Source organism: Staurois parvus, unplaced genomic scaffold (genome assembly GCF_062004578.1).
Source record: "Staurois parvus isolate SC_StPar_1 unplaced genomic scaffold, SC_StPar_1.0 ptg000361l, whole genome shotgun sequence".
Taxonomy (NCBI): Eukaryota; Metazoa; Chordata; class Amphibia; order Anura; family Ranidae; genus Staurois; species Staurois parvus.
The window spans coordinates 426,419-442,656 of record NW_028318157.1 but is presented as its reverse complement, the minus strand read 5'-3'; the positions used below and the strand labels follow the sequence as shown (position 1 = coordinate 442,656).

Genomic DNA, 16,238 nt, shown 5'->3' with positions numbered 1-16,238 from the left:
TGATTTAAAAGGAAAGTCCCAGGAAACTGATAAGCCATTTGAATACAAGTGGAACTTACAATGCACCTGTTGCTCTGGATGAATGACAGGTACACTTTACTAAACACAAGCAAACAGTAAAGGTACATCAGCGTGTCTGCATTGGGTCTATCATGCAATGAGATGTCCTCTTTCTGGCACAGCTGTGACATGCATATTACAAACGCAGTCCTAATTTAAACTAATGGAAAGGGTGTAGTAGTCTGCAGAAGAGACTGTTTATCATGTAAAACATTACTTCCTCTGTGATACTAGGGTGTTGGCACATCCTGACCAGGAAATGTTGAAGACTTCCTTGTTTATTTCAATTTTACTGAATGTGCTACTGCAAATACTATGCTTTGAGGTTTAGATTAGAATGCATGAGCTGAATATGTAATGGAAGGGATGAGTCCTGTGAATGATATTGTGGAGTCAGCATTAAAACAGGCCCATACAGCTTGTCAGACAGAATCGGTTTAGTAAGGGGAAATGTCTAATTTGTAAGCGAGTATCTCTTTCCTACATACAGAAGCATTCACTATAAACATTTTATTGTCAAATTGTGCAAATCTTATACTTGCATATAAACATAAACCCAAGGCTGGTATTGCAGTCATTGGGGGAAACAAATGTTTATGCCTAAGCACAATTTTGCAACTTTGACATGTGTTAGTAAAACTGTACACATCACCGCAACTACTTTGTGTATCCAGATGGATTATACCTTGTTTCTTTCAGGACAAATTGGGCTTTCTTTTGGTGGTAAATGGTATTGGATATCTCCTGAGTTTTTTTTTTTTTTTTTTAAATAAGCTATATATTTCATGCTATTACCTAAATTTACCAATCTAAAACAACCCTAAATAAATGCCCCTGTTCCTGACGATCGCAATGATACCACAAATGTGTTTGTGAGTTGTTTGTACCCGTAGGAGGGCCCAGAAATGGTGAGCATTTGTTTTTTTTTTTATTCTATCTAAAACCCACAGACACTACTTTAAAAAATGCTACCCAAACTATACTGACCGTGACCTTTGACCCTAACCCTGGCACTGACCTAGATCAAACCTTGATCTATTTTTGTAATTATTTTATGCACTTTGTTTATATTTTCTTCGCCTGCAAGAAGAGAAAGATACAATGTAAATTTCTCTTCATTCAGAAGAGGAAGTAAACGGGCAGGCTCACAGTGACTGATCAGAAGCTATCACAGCAATCAGGTGTCCCGGATACTGATTGTCGGTGAGAGGCCGGTCTCTATGCTGGGAGCATGCTGTGTGGTGCGCTCCCAGCACAAAGATATATGCGTCCTCATAGATAAAGACCCACTTCAGTGAGGTTGTGTATACACTATATTGCCAAAAGTATTGGTCGCCCTGCCTTTACACACAGATGAACTTTAACAGCATCCCAGTCTTAGTCCGTAGGGTTCAATATGGAGTTGGCCCACCCTTTGCAGCTATAACAGCTTCAACTCTTCTGGGAAGGCTGTCCACAAGGTTTAGGAGTGTGCCTGTGTGAAGGTTTGACCATTCTTCCAGAAGTGCATTTGTGAGGTCAGGCACTGATGTCGGAGAAGGCCTGGCTCTTATGCAGGCCATAGATGGGGAGAAAAACGGCAGATTTTTCTTTTAAAAAATGAAAATTCGGTCGTTCAAGCGGCCGACGTTGCCATCAATGGTAAAAAAAAAAAAATCGGCCGATTTTCATCCCTTCTACAGCCAGCAAAAAGTGTCCCTGAAGAGAGCTCTGTTTTTATTCGGAAACAAATAGATACAATGTTTCAACCGCTGTAAATGTCAAGGAACTGTCAGAGAACTGTCAGAAATAGCGAAGCTCTCTGCAGAGACACTTTTTGCTGGACTGGAATTATTCTTATTTTCATCCTACTTCTTCTTCTTCTTCTTCCTCATCCTCTTCTTCTTCTTCCTCATCCTCTTCTTCTTCTTCCTCATCCTCTTCTTCTTCTTCCTCATCCTCTTCTTCTTCTTCCTCATCCTCTTCTTCTTCTTCCTCATCCTCTTCTTCCTCATCCTCTTCTTCCTCTTCTTCCTCATCCTCTTCTTCTTCTTCCTCATCCTCTTCTTCATCCTCATCTTCATCCTCTTCTTATTCATCCTCATCCTCTTCTTCATCCTCATCCTCTTCTTCATCCTCATCCTCTTCTTCATCCTTTTCTTCTTCTTCATCCTCATCTTCTTCATCCTCTTCATCATCCTCCTCCTCCTCTTCTTCATCCTCATCCTCTTCTTCTTCATCCTCATCTTCTTCTTCTTTTTGTCTTCCTCTTGCAGGTCACTGCTCATGCGCAGTTTTTTTATCAGTAAAAAATCGGCCGATTCGCCCACTAATTGCCGCGAAAATCGGCCGATCGGCAAAATCGGCCGATTTTTTTCCAACTTTACCGAAAAAAAAAACCGGCCAAAATACTGAAAATCGGCCGACCAAATCGCCCACTAACGATCCGAAAATCGGCCGATTTTAGACCCATCTATGGCCTGCATTAGTCTCTGCTCTAATTCATCCCAAAGGTGTTCTAGTGGTTGCAGGTCAGGACGTAAGGGGCCAAGCCCAACCCCTGAAAAACAGCCCCACACCATAATCCCCCCTCCACCAAACTTTACACTTAGCACAATGCAGTCAGGAAAGCAACCGCCATACCCAGACATGGCCATTGGATTGCCAGAGAAGCTGTGATTGGTCACTGCAGAGAACACGTCTCCACAGCAACTCCGCATCCTGTCTGCAACAGACATGCATGTCTCCCTTAGCCTGCCTCTCCTTGCCATAGTGGATTTCCAATCAAATGTTGGGAGTCAAGAGATTGGTTTCTTACAATTACAAGAGTCTCCCAACAGATACCAGTCTGTTGATCTGTTAGTCCTCAGGATGATGACATTTCAGGGAACCTGGTCAGTGGAGGAATTCAAACCTCCCAAAAACATTCTGGAGCACAGAGCCATTCAACTGTCCCTTCAGCACTGGACATGAAACATTTTCTAGGTTTGGATATAGTGGGAAAGGGTTATAACCCCTGCCATGTTTAATTGCTGCTGTATTCCTATCGGGGAGATTCACCCTCTCGGTTTGTCCTGCTCATCACGTTCACTGTAAAGCAATAAGAATTCAAAATGTTACAGTTGTCAGCACAACAGGAGATAAGGGTAAATCTTCCAAAGGGGATACTTGTTCCAGTGACAATGAAACAGATTTCATTTTCTGTGGGACCCCACCAAATTTCACCAACCCACTGCAATAGAACTTTAAATTTCCCTCACATAAATAGTTAAAAATTGAAAGTACAATTACAACCAGTTTTTGTGTCTCCTTTGAGGTAATTTCCCCTCATTTACTGTTCGAAGACCTGAAGCATTCACATTCCTAATATAACTGTCCCTGGTGGAAAGGGTTAATGTAAATTTACTAAAAAAAATATGTAACTGAATGACACCAAATCAGCCGTGGGTCTGTCGTAGGAATCAGCAATTTTTCATCCACAACAGATTGGGACCTGTGAATAGCTGTTATCACATCAATACAGCAGATGCCACCAAAACTCAGGATTTCCCTTTGAAGAGTGACAGATCCAGATGTATGGAGAACGAAATCCAACCTAGTAAAACACATTAGTGGCAAATGGTCCAGCAAAAGGCAACCAATTATTTAAAAGCACCTTTGCAAAAAAGTTATAAAAAGGCATCCACATTCATAAAATGTTTAAAAGTGCATTTTAAAAAAAATGTATTGCATTTATATCTGCAGAGCAGTGCAACTGCATTCAGTGCGTCACTGGTGCAATGCATAGGCTCCTGTTATGTTCACATTCCAGCCCCAAGATTTGTTATGGGGCTGGAAGGAAGTGTGGTAACATCGCTGCACTTGTCTGTTGAGGCAGATGGGACATCTTCGCAGTAACAGATCCCTGCAAATGAATGATACAGCTGTGTGGGCAGAGCCATGCTAAATTCAAACCATGGCTTGCCAGCCCTTGCAAGATGTGGTGGCTGCATTCGTTTTCATTTTTCAGGCCAAGAACATTTTGAGGAAGTGCAGAAAACACCCATTTTCATTATATAATTCATAAACAACTAACCAATATGATCTTCTGAAGAGCTTTACAATATTATTATTTTGGATATTTAGAATAGAAAAAAAAACAAAAACACAAAAAAGTGTAGATCTTATGTTTATTTGCACTGGAAACAGCAGATACTGCTACAAAATAATTATATAATAAGGTGTTCATCAGGTCTTGGCAAGTAACCTGCAGGATGCCCAACTTCCATGAACATAGCTTCTCACAGGCCAAGCTTGGTCCTTCTCCAGTGTCTCCTCTTGGAGTTATACCTATAAAAAGATGGAGAAGTGTAAGTAAATGGTTCTCACAGCAGATTTATACTGGAGGCAAAAAATACATAACTGTAGTTGTCAGTGCTGAATGTTTTCACACAAGTGAAGCTGAAAACAGACAAGCTGACATCTTTAATATCAGCAGGATAATGACAGCACTTCCATTAAGAGAAAGACCTGTAATTGCAACCTGCTTTTAAACTGGTAAACCACAAGGTGAAATGAGAGCACACTTTCATTCCCCCCCCCCCTTTTTTTTTTTCTTCTTCTTTCTCCCCTTTCCCTTCATGGGTTATCCCCTCTCTAAGGGGCTGATCCTTATATGTTACTTGCTGTTTTAGGCACATTTGAAGTTATTGGCCTCATGGAATACCCATAGAGTTACTACAGGAGTGTTTACATGGGGGACCTGCGGCACTCTGCAAGAGCCACACACTGCTGGAGTTAACTTTTCCTATTAAAATAAAACTCCACCCAAATTCCCCCCCCCCCCCGCCTTCTCTGCCACATTTGACATGTCTTTTTTTTTTTTGGGCACCCACCTAGTATTGACAGGTATCTGCACCTGCTCAGATCACCAAGGCCAGGGCTGTCAAACTGCGGCCCTCCACCTGTTGCAAAACTACAAGTCCCATCATGCCTCTGCCTTTAGAAGTCATGTTTGTAACTGTCAGCCGTGCCACGCCTCATGGGCCTTGTAGTTCTGCAACAGCTGGAAGGCCAGTTTGAAACCCCTGGCCTAGGTGATCCAATTGGAAGGTCTCCTCTCCCCCTCCCTCCCTGCAGTCCACTGGGACACAACACAAAGCACAGCGTGGCTCGTGCATATGCAGTGGGCAGCCAGCTGTGAAGCTGAAAGCAGCATAGCCAGCTGCCCACAGTTGGGATGTTGGCAATGGGATCCCTGGAAATGTAAGTGTCCTTTTGTTAAAAGTCAGCAGCTACAGGATTTGTAGCTGCTGACTTTTACATTCCCCCCCACAGAGTGAACCTACCCTTTTATTGGTTGCTAGGATGGCCCGGCATCCTAGCAATCAATCAACTGCTGGTTAACTCCCACTCTCTCGGAAGACTGGCAAAGTAGGGCAGTGTTTGCAATCTACCCGTTGGCTAGCCTTGGTCGACAGTAGACCATGATCGATGGAAAGCCAGTCCCTGCATTAATGGTTTAAAAGATCTAGACTCTCATAACAAACCACAACACTGGGGGAGTTTAAGTGTCGACACACATTGCTACAACTTCAGCATAGCCAATCACTTTAAAATTTAATTTTCTGTGCCATGTGGGGAAAGAAAATGAAAGACAGAAGTACACCGGTTGCTAAAGGAAACCACACTAGTTGAGATAGAACTTTTCACAGACACTTAACTACCCCATCAATTTAATTTTTTTTAAAGGATTGCTGTTTGTTAACCCCTTGTTGCCCACATAACACATATATGCAGCCGCAGAAAGGGTGGACCTTTAACATACATGCAGCACGGGCAACAGATGTTTCCGTGCCGAGTCTGCTCACAGCTCTTGGTCTGTACCAATCCCTAATCGCGCAACAGCCAAAGTGGTCACATGACTAAGGCACTACTATTGCAACTTAACCCATATGGAGCACACCATACAATATAGAGAATACTACACATTGTATATATAAAATTGAAAAAGGGGAACCATTCACAGCAAATAAAGACTTTTATATAGCGCTATAAAATGACAGCTGGAATCCGATAGGTTGTTCTACACAACATAACTTGCTTTTCTTATTATTAGCATCTGTATGAACGGCACTGAAAAAATATTTGCGGGGAATGCTTTGTACTCAAGACAAATACCAATATCCTTCCTGATTTTTGCTCTACAGACAATGCAAAAAACACACAATAGGTTCCAAGGATATATATCAAACAAAATGCTAAAAACATTCAACAAAACACTTTCAGAATTGTTCTTGCTCCTTATAGCAACAAAATTCCTCTCATTCCCGAAATACACAGGGGAATACAAAGATAATTTTCTATAAACTACTAATTTTTCAGACACAAAGCCAACCCTTCATAAAAACTGAAGGTTCATTTTATTAAAAGGCCTCAAAAAGTTACCTCAAAAAGGTGTATCAAAAATGAAACTATTGCAAGAGAAGAGCACGGAAAGTCGGGACGAGCATAAATATTTTCTTTCGTTTCTTCTCAGTAGCTTTAATGTTAAAAAGAAACAGCATGCCGCAGCCAAGCGCAGTATTATGAAACTTCTATTCTGTAAATATACTTTAAAAAAAGGCTACTCATACGTCCAATGCAAGGCAAAAGCGCATAAAGGTATTCCAGTATCCAAGTGCCATTTTTTTTTCTCATCCAGCCTAAAACTGCTCAACATGCTAACAGTAGGACTCTGCCACTGATGGAACCTAATGAGAATGGTTCTGGGGAAGCCTGGTCACGTCATCCAAACCAAGGAAACATCTGTGGGCGTGGCTATGCATTTTAGAGGTCCTCCACCTTTATCAAACCTGCAGCTATGTAGGCTTGATAAAGGGTTGAACCCCTGAAACACCCACAAGTGTTTCCCTGGTTTGGATGACATCACAAAGCTTCACCAGATCTGTTCTTGTTGGGTTCCATCAGCGAGAGGGCCCTGCTGACAGCAGTGATCCTCCTGCCAACATGTTCGCCAGTTTCAGGTTGATTGAGAAGCTTGGCACTTGTGCATTGATTACCTTTATGCACTTTTGGTTTGTCTTGGACATGCGAGTGGCCATTTTTTTTAAGTATATTTACAGAATAAAAGCTTCATGATACTGCATTTAGCTGTCCCGTTCCTTCTTTTTATTTCTCTGAGACGTCCATTTTTCTAGAGCCTGTCCTGAATGCACCTGATCCCCGATTATCCGAATAGACACTTCACAGTTTGGACTTTCTGCCCTGTTGACTATTTGCTGATTGATGGTGGTTTTGTGTGATCTCATACACAATTTGAATTTTTGGGGCTTTAATTTAAAAAACGTATAAGGCAATTTAAAATTTTTATTTTGTAAAATGGAATTTCCATTTGACAGAAAGTCCTTGTTAAAAGAATTAAAGTCCTTTACATTTTTTTAATAAAGTAGGGAAGGGTTAGGACATCGGTCAGATCCTTTTACCATGTCCATTTTGGAGAAGATAACACTTCTGCACTCTGACAGTTCCTTACCTATGATGGGAAATTTGCAGAAGGGACAATCAACTCAAACAATTTTTTAAAGGAGTGGAGACAGGTCTGAAGCTGTCAGGTTTGTGGAAGTTCACCTCTTAGGAAAATAATAATCTATGCACATATTTTTGCAGGACAAAATGTAAAATTTTATACTACAGGAACCTTCAAAGCACTGCAACCGCAATTAGTGGATCATGGGTGCAATGTCAGGCTCCTACATACTCTTCTTTTGGCTTGCTAGTCAAACCTCCTTACAAGCTTTCAGTTAGAGGAAGAAAAGTGAATGGACTACAAGCATGTTGATCATTGCACTTGGAGTCCATTGAGAACTACAACAGGACAGGACTTGTAGCTTACACATTCACAGATCCCTGTGAATGAATGACGCTGCTGTGCGAGCGCAGCCCTGCCCAGCCATGCGGATTTTAAAAGTGACAGCAGCTGCAGGGGAGAAGATTCACTGCCAGCTGTCACAGAGGGTATCAGGGTAAGAGGTAGCAGGAGCTTAAGGTGAACTTACCCTTTAGCACCGACCACCTCCAGGCCCTTTAAGGGTTCTAAAAGCCGGAAGGCAAAGGCAGGCCTTCAGATCATGTGACCACTGTGACTGACTGTCACAGTGGTTACATGACCAGAAAGTTGCCAATCACAAATATGCATCGGGAGCGTGCTCTCCGCAAGGTAAGTCGTTTTAACAGGGCCGCATATATGGATGCGACTGGAGTCAACAGGGTAAAGCAGCACAAGGATCAGAAATATCTGAAACTATTCACACGTACCTGATCTTATTGCCAGTTTTCATTCTGATCCACTGTGGGATTGGTCTATTCTGTTTCTGCTTCTTGGCGAGAAACCTCTTAATTCTGAAGGTCTTGTGGGACGACTATCAAGACACAAAAACAAAAATGTTAGTGTAATGGCAATGATGCAAAAGCTTTATAAAGCCACAGGCTTTAAAATATTATCAACAGACCAACCCACTGAAATCCTGAGGCAAGTTTGAAGTAAATAGAGATGAGTTGTATGGCTTCTAGATATTAGTAAATGAGAACCAATTGTTCTCAATCATCAGGGACATCAGAAAACTCAAAAAGAATGCCTGAGCGCACACAAGTATATTATACACAGAAAAACTGCTGGTTAATAAACACTCGAATGAAAAATTGCTCAAACTAGTGTGACCATGCACATTACAATCTGACTGAACAGTCTTTAGAATTCCTAGAATAAAATATTAGGAAAATAAATCAATGTATATCTAATTATCTACTTGAGTTTATGGGAGATCTAAGAATGGAATATATGGTCAGCTTTGGATAAATCTCTCTAAAGAAGGTTACACAGACATTGTTCCATTTAGCAGAGCACAGGGAGCCTTTTATAGAACACTTATGTGCACTTAAAGCCAAGACATCCTGTTTTTGACAGATTTTTAAAAGGGTTAGAATCCTTCAGGTTTGTATTGCTTTCAGTGTCTAAACTAGGGGGATTCCCCCTCTCTTCTTCTGGGGACTTGTCATGAGACAGAAAGTGATGGGAAAAAGAAAAAATCTAACTTTCACATGTCACTGAACTGGTGGTCACCATAATGGTCCCGTTGTGTCTACAGGTCAGGAAATAAAAGGAAACCTCTCCTATGGCCTGTTGGACCCCTAGTCTCCACACTCACAAGGCAATTTGCCCAATGTGCTACTGTTTTTAATTCACATCATCGTGATATGTGGGGGAGTGCAGACTAAAGTAAGACATATTAAAAATATATAGGATGAAACTAGCCTATATCCCTGCGCTCAAGAAATGGTGAAAATATTGGTATATGAAAATAAAATAAAAATGATTAAACCAGTAATTAAATATTTAAACCAAGCTGCTGTTTTAAATAACAAAGAAATCTATAAACAGTGACTAAAAAAAGTACACAAACAGCGCTATGTCGAAACACAATGTCCAATTGATAAAAAAGGATAAAAGAAAAAAACTTCCACCAAAAAAAATAAAATTATGTGAAAAGTTCAAACGCATTCCAGTGGTAAGTGTCTCTTTAAGATAAAATGATCCACCGTCCATGTGATCCTGCAGTGATTAATACCCCATTGGATTCAACACGGGGCAGCACAGTGGCTAAATAGTTAGCACTTCCGCCTGGCAGTACTAGGGTCACTTGTTTCGAATCCCAGCCATGGCACCTCCTGCCTGGAGTTTGAATGTTCTCCCTGTGTGGGTTTCCTCTGGGTACTCTGGTTTCCTCCCACACTCCAAAGACATGCTGGTAGGTTAATTGGATCCTGTCTAAATTGGCCCTAGTATGTGTATGTATTATTGTAAGTTAGGGACCTTAGATTGTTCACCCCTTGAGGGTTGGGGACTGATGTGAATGCATATTATATATGTAAAGTGCTGCATAAATTGACGGCGCTATATAAATACCTGAAATAAATAAAAACACTCACCATAAAGTAAGACATGTTGCTTTTTTAACATAATGCAACACACTGCAAAGTGCTGCAGTGCATAAAGGTAAAGTGCTACTAAAGGGTGAATTTTTTTTTTTTTCTTCTAACATGTCATACTTGCCTGCTCTGTGTATTGGTTTTGCACAGAGCAACCCAGATCATCCTCTTCTTGGGTGCCCTGACGTTGCTCCTGACCCATTCCCCGCCACTGAGTGACCCCAGGGCAAGCTGCTTGCTCTGGGGGCACTCATGCTTGCTTGCTCCTGAGCCACCTCTGTGTGACTATGAAACACAGAGTGTGGTTTGACCCGGCCCCCTCCTCACTAGCTGTGACTAACTGCAGGGGGAGCCAATGGCTGTGTCTTAGCCAATGAGGAGGGAGAGACCCACAAGAGCTGCTGCTGCCATTTACATCGCTGGATCAAGATGGAGCTTGAGAAAGTATTAGGGGGGCTAAGAGGGTAGCTGCACATAAGCATCAAATGCATGAAGGTAACAGAAAAAACCTTTAACCTTTACAACCACTTTAAATGAAATTACATTTTATAGCATTTCAATAAAGTTAAAACAAAAAGGATAAACCATGCATTGTAATGCGTCACATTGCCCTTGCAGTGCACACACCAGCGGGTGTTATAAAGAACCCCTATAAAAAAAGAAGAGGAAACGTTCTACAGACTTCAGGAAAAATGGTAAACTTTTTTTTTTAATCTTTGGATAGAGGTTCTTTCTGTCATAAGGGTTCCTTTGTGGAACTTCCTTCCTGTCCTACAGCTAAAACAGAAAGTGAGAGAAAATCCCTCCACAGTGAGATAAGTCATGGTTTTCACCAGGGTCATTGGAAGATTTCTCCTCTATTAAAGAGAGCAATAAAAGGCTGACAGGGGTTCTAATCCATCTCCACCCTATCCAAAAATAAAAAAAGAAAGGTTTTGCTATTAGTGACACTTCAACCCCGGAATTTCTTTGTGGAGACCTCCAGGAACATGACTGGGGGCCCTCCATATACATTTGCAGATCAAAGACGTACCCGTACCCCATAACACTGGACTTTCAGTGGTTATACCAGGATGATGCCTGCAGCTACAGCCAGCGGTGGGCTTTGTTGTAAAAGCAATCCTAGAGGCTAACTGTTGGACTACTGAAGGATCGGGGGGCATCCCAGGACAAGGCAAGGCTCGGGGGAGATCCCAGGACAAGGCAAGGCTCGGGGGGGGGGGGGGGGATCCCAGGACAAGGCAAGGCTCGGGGGGGGGGGGGGGGGATCCCAGGACAAGGCAAGGATCGGGGGGGGGGGGGAAAATCGCAGGACAAGGCAAGGATCGGGGGGGGGGGAAATCGCAGGCCAAGGCAAGGATCGGGGGGGGGGGGGGGATCCCAGGACAAGGCAAGGCTCGGGGGGGGGGGGGGGTTCCCAGGCCAAGGCAAGGATCGGGGGGGGGGGGGATCCCAGGACAAGGCAAGGCTCGGGGGGGGGGGGGGGATCCCAGGACAAGGCAAGGCTCGGGGGGGGGGGGGGGGATCCCAGGACAAGGCAAGGCTCGGGGGGGGGGGGGGATCCCAGGACAAGGCAAGGCTCGGGGGGGGGGAGATCCCAGGACAAGGCAAGGCTCGGGGGGGGGGGAGATCCCAGGACAAGGCAAGGCTCGGGGGGGGGGGGAGATCCCAGGACAAGGCAAGGCTCGGGGGGGGGGGGGGGAGATCCCAGGACAAGGCAAGGCTCGGGGGGGGGGGAGATCCCAGGACAAGGCAAGGCTCGGGGGGGGGGGGGGAGATCCCAGGACAAGGCAAGGCTCGGGGGGGGGGGGGATCCCAGGCCAAGGCAAGGATCGGGGGGGGGGATCCTAGGACAAGGCAAGGCTCGGGGGGGGGGGGGATCCCAGGACAAGGCAAGGCTCGGGGGGGGGGGGATCCCAGGACAAGGCAAGGCTCGGGGGGGGGGGAAAATCGCAGGACAAGGCAAGGATCGGGGGGGGGGGGGAAATCGCAGGACAAGGCAAGGATCGGGGGGGGGGGGGGGAATCGCAGGACAAGGCAAGGATCGGGGGGGGGGGGGGAAATCGCAGGACAAGGCAAGGATCGGGGGGGGGGGGGGGGAAATCGCAGGACAAGGCAAGGATCGGGGGGGGGGAAAATCGCAGGACAAGGCAAGGATCGGGGGGGGGGAAATCGCAGGACAAGGCAAGGATCGGGGGGGGGGGAAATCGCAGGACAAGGCAAGGATCGGGGGGGGGGGGGAAATCGCAGGACAAGGCAAGGATCGGGGGGGGGGGAAATCGCAGGACAAGGCAAGGATCGGGGGGGGGGGGGGGGGAAAATCGCAGGACAAGGCAAGGATCGGGGGGGGGGGGGGGGGGGAAATCGCAGGACAAGGCAAGGATCGGGGGGGGGGGGGGGATAATCGCAGGACAAGGTAAGGATCGGGGGGGGAATCGCAGGACAAGGTAAGGATCGGGGGGGGGGGAATCGCAGGACAAGGTAAGGATCGGGGGGGGGAAATCGCAGGACAAGGTAAGGATCGGGGGGGGAAATCGCAGGACAAGGTAAGGATCGGGGGGGGGAAAAAATCGCAGGACAAGGTAAGGATCGGGGGGGGGGGAATCGCAGGACAAGGTAAGGATCGGGGGGGGGGGGAATCGCAGGACAAGGTAAGGATCGGGGGGGGGAATCGCAGGACAAGGTAAGGATCGGGGGGGGGGGGGGGAAATCGCAGGACAAGGTAAGGATCGGGGGGGGGGGAATCGCAGGACAAGGTAAGGATCGGGGGGGGGGGAATCGCAGGACAAGGTAAGGATCGGGGGGGGGAAAATCGCAGGACAAGGTAAGGATCGGGGGGGGGAAATCGCAGGACAAGGTAAGGATCGGGGGGGGGATCGCAGGACAAGGTAAGGATCGGGGGGGGGATCGCAGGACAAGGTAAGGATCGGGGGGGGGAAAATCGCAGGACAAGGTAAGGATCGGGGGGGGGGAAATCGCAGGACAAGGTAAGGATCGGGGGGGGGGAATCGCAGGACAAGGTAAGGATCGGGGGGGGGAAATCGCAGGACAAGGTAAGGATCGGGGGGGGGGGAATCGCAGGACAAGGTAAGGATCGGGGGGGGGGGAATCGCAGGACAAGGTAAGGATCGGGGGGGGGAATCGCAGGACAAGGTAAGGATCGGGGGGGGGGGAAATCGCAGGACAAGGTAAGGATCGGGGGGGGGAAATCGCAGGACAAGGTAAGGATCGGGGGAGGGGGGGAATCGCAGGACAAGGTAAGGATCGGGGGGGGGATCGCAGGACAAGGTAAGGATCGGGGGGGGGGGAATCGCAGGACAAGGTAAGGATCGGGGGGGGGGGAAATCGCAGGACAAGGTAAGGATCGGGGGGGGGGGGGGAAATCGCAGGACAAGGTAAGGATCGGGGGGGGGGGGGGGAAATCGCAGGACAAGGTAAGGATCGGGGGGGGGGGGAAATCGCAGGACAAGGTAAGGATCGGGGGGGGGGGGGAAATCGCAGGACAAGGTAAGGATCGGGGGGGGATCGCAGGACAAGGTAAGGATCGGGGGGGGGATCGCAGGACAAGGTAAGGATCGGGGGGGGATCGCAGGACAAGGTAAGGATCGGGGGGGATCGCAGGACAAGGTAAGGATCGGGGGGGGATCGCAGGACAAGGTAAGGATCGGGGGGGGATCGCAGGACAAGGTAAGGATCGGGGGGGATCGCAGGACAAGGTAAGGATCGGGGGGGGATCGCAGGACAAGGTAAGGATCGGGGGGGGATCGCAGGACAAGGTAAGGATCGGGGGGGGATCGCAGGACAAGGTAAGGATCGGGGGGGGATCGCAGGACAAGGTAAGGATCGGGGGGGGATCGCAGGACAAGGTAAGGATCGGGGGGGGATCGCAGGACAAGGTAAGGATCGGGGGGGGATCGCAGGACAAGGTAAGGATCGGGGGGGGATCGCAGGACAAGGTAAGGATCGGGGGGGGATCGCAGGACAAGGTAAGGATCGGGGGGGATCGCAGGACAAGGTAAGGATCGGGGGGGATCGCAGGACAAGGTAAGGATCGGGGGGGGGATCGCAGGACAAGGTAAGGATCGGGGGGGGGATCGCAGGACAAGGTAAGGATCGGGGGGGGATCGCAGGACAAGGTAAGGATCGGGGGGGGGGGTCGCAGGACAAGGTAAGGATCGGGGGGGGGTCGCAGGACAAGGTAAGGATCGGGGGGGATCGCAGGACAAGGTAAGGATCGGGGGGGATCGCAGGACAAGGTAAGGATCGGGGGGGATCGCAGGACAAGGTAAGGATCGGGGGGGATCGCAGGACAAGGTAAGGATCGGGGGGGATCGCAGGACAAGCACTACAGTGTAATCCCGAGTGTGGCTTGAGGTTACCACTTTTGGTACTATTACCCTCGAGGCATTACCGCCAGGGAGGTTAAAATATACATGTTTGTGTGTGAGCGTGGGGGAGGGGGGAATTGGGGTAGAAGCAAAAAAAAAAAATACAGATTTTTCCATGTAAATAGAAAAGGTCAGAAAGAGCCTGCTGTTGAAGTGGATATACAATGCAGTCACTGAGCACACTACAGGTGAAGAGGAGGCCTACATGGGTTCAGAAGCTGCTGGAAAACCATGACACTCTGTTATATGGAGCTCCATCATCTATACCGCCATCCCTGAGGCCTGCACCCCACAATAGGCCTGCCACACTATCAATGAAGACTCCATTGTGAGAGCTCCTGACACAGGGGGATTCCTGACAACACCGCAGCCCTGTACCCCCTCCTTGAGCTGGGCTACACACAGGAGACCACCACCGTACTGCACCCAATATACACATCACCCGGCCGCTGACTGTCTCCTCCTTCCTAACACACGCCGTCCATATCAACACTCTGCTCCTCTACCGAGGATTACACCGGATTCACTCACCATAGCGAACCAACAGACCCTATCACCACTATGGCGGCTGAGAAAGAGGAAACCGGAAGGTGCGGGGCAGAGGTTAGGGATGCGGAACCATAGAGAGCAGAGGAGGCGCTCTATAGGGAGACCGAGAAAAATAATTGCGCCACCCAATGGCCGCGGAAGGAATTGCTCCTGGTACTGTGCATCACATACTGTGTTATCAAATCTGTAAATCAAAGGTCTCCAAACTTCCTAACCCCAGGTTCACACCTAAGCAGGGGTGGACTGACAACTCATGGGGCCCGGGCAATAGGGGATCATGGGGCCCCTGTGTCCTTGCCCAAACTCAAAAAAGCCTATGAAAAAGGTACCAGGGGCATCTCATGGTGCCCCCTACTGACCCCGGGCCCTCGGGCAGTGCCCGAGTTTCCAAATGGTCAGTCCGCCCCTGCACCTAAACGTCTTCCGGAGCATTTTGTAGAAACGCACTACAGTCCATTTAACATGATTTTCTATGGGGCAGGTTCACATCCCCACATTTTCACCCGGTGCATTTTTTGGAAAGGGTCAGGGACTTTTTTAAACGCAAAAAGTTGAGTTCTTGTTTTTATAGACTTCAATGGAAACGCTACAGAAAAGTATGTAGTGCATTTTTGCCACGTTTTAAATCTGCCTAGTGACAAGAGCTTACGATCTAACAGGGAGGGGCTAGTGTTACAAAAGGTTATAACTGTGGGGGATGGACTGGTAGGAGTAATAGAAGATTCCAATATTTGATGAGGGCAGGTTAGGCTTCCCTGAAGAGATAGGTTTTCAGAGATCACCTAAAAGTGAGCAGAGTAGGCGATAGTCTGATAAATTGGGGTAGAGAGTTCCAGAGAATAGAGGAAGCTCTGGAGAAGTCCTGGAGACGAGCATGGGTGCACTGATGCAGTGCAGAATTTGCAACGTTTGTGCGAATTCAGCACCGCATTAGAATCGCACCCCATTCATGCGAACTGCTGCGAGTGTGTAATAACAACACCCTGAAATAGCTCCGCAAAATGCAGTGTGATGTGCAGAATTGGATCGAATAGGTGTTAATACCCATGCAATCTGATTCTAGTGCGGACCCAAAAAGGGTCCCGCACCTTGTATGGCTCCAATCGCACCGCACATAAATCGCATGCGGTGTGGTTCCTGTGCAAATCACATGCCATGTGAACCTAGCCTGATGCATACAATTGATGAAGGCAAAAAACCGTGAGGGCTAATTCACACTAACTTACACTAAAATGTATAGAAAATGGATGTAAATTTTATCCATTTTAGTTGCACGCTGACATCTATTGACATGCA

At 47.1% G+C, this 16,238-nt stretch overlaps 1 protein-coding gene and 1 non-coding gene across 2 annotated transcripts; both read right to left on the bottom strand.

Moving 5' to 3' along the window:
* Positions 1 to 4,194: 4,194 nt before the first annotated feature.
* On the bottom strand, positions 4,195 to 15,051 carry RPL39 (ribosomal protein L39). The gene is made up of 3 exons (XM_089684898.1): positions 14,925 to 15,051; positions 8,335 to 8,438; positions 4,195 to 4,368 (listed from the first exon to the last, which is right to left on the bottom strand). Exons 1-3 carry the CDS (start codon positions 14,925 to 14,927, stop codon positions 4,320 to 4,322), a joined length of 156 nt encoding a protein of 51 aa, XP_089541024.1. The 5' UTR covers positions 14,928 to 15,051; the 3' UTR covers positions 4,195 to 4,319.
* Positions 4,439 to 4,568, bottom strand: LOC149456467 (small nucleolar RNA SNORA69). The gene has a single exon (XR_016313877.1). It is a non-coding gene; the product is annotated as a small nucleolar RNA SNORA69 (small nucleolar RNA).
* Positions 15,052 to 16,238: the final 1,187 nt, after the last annotated feature.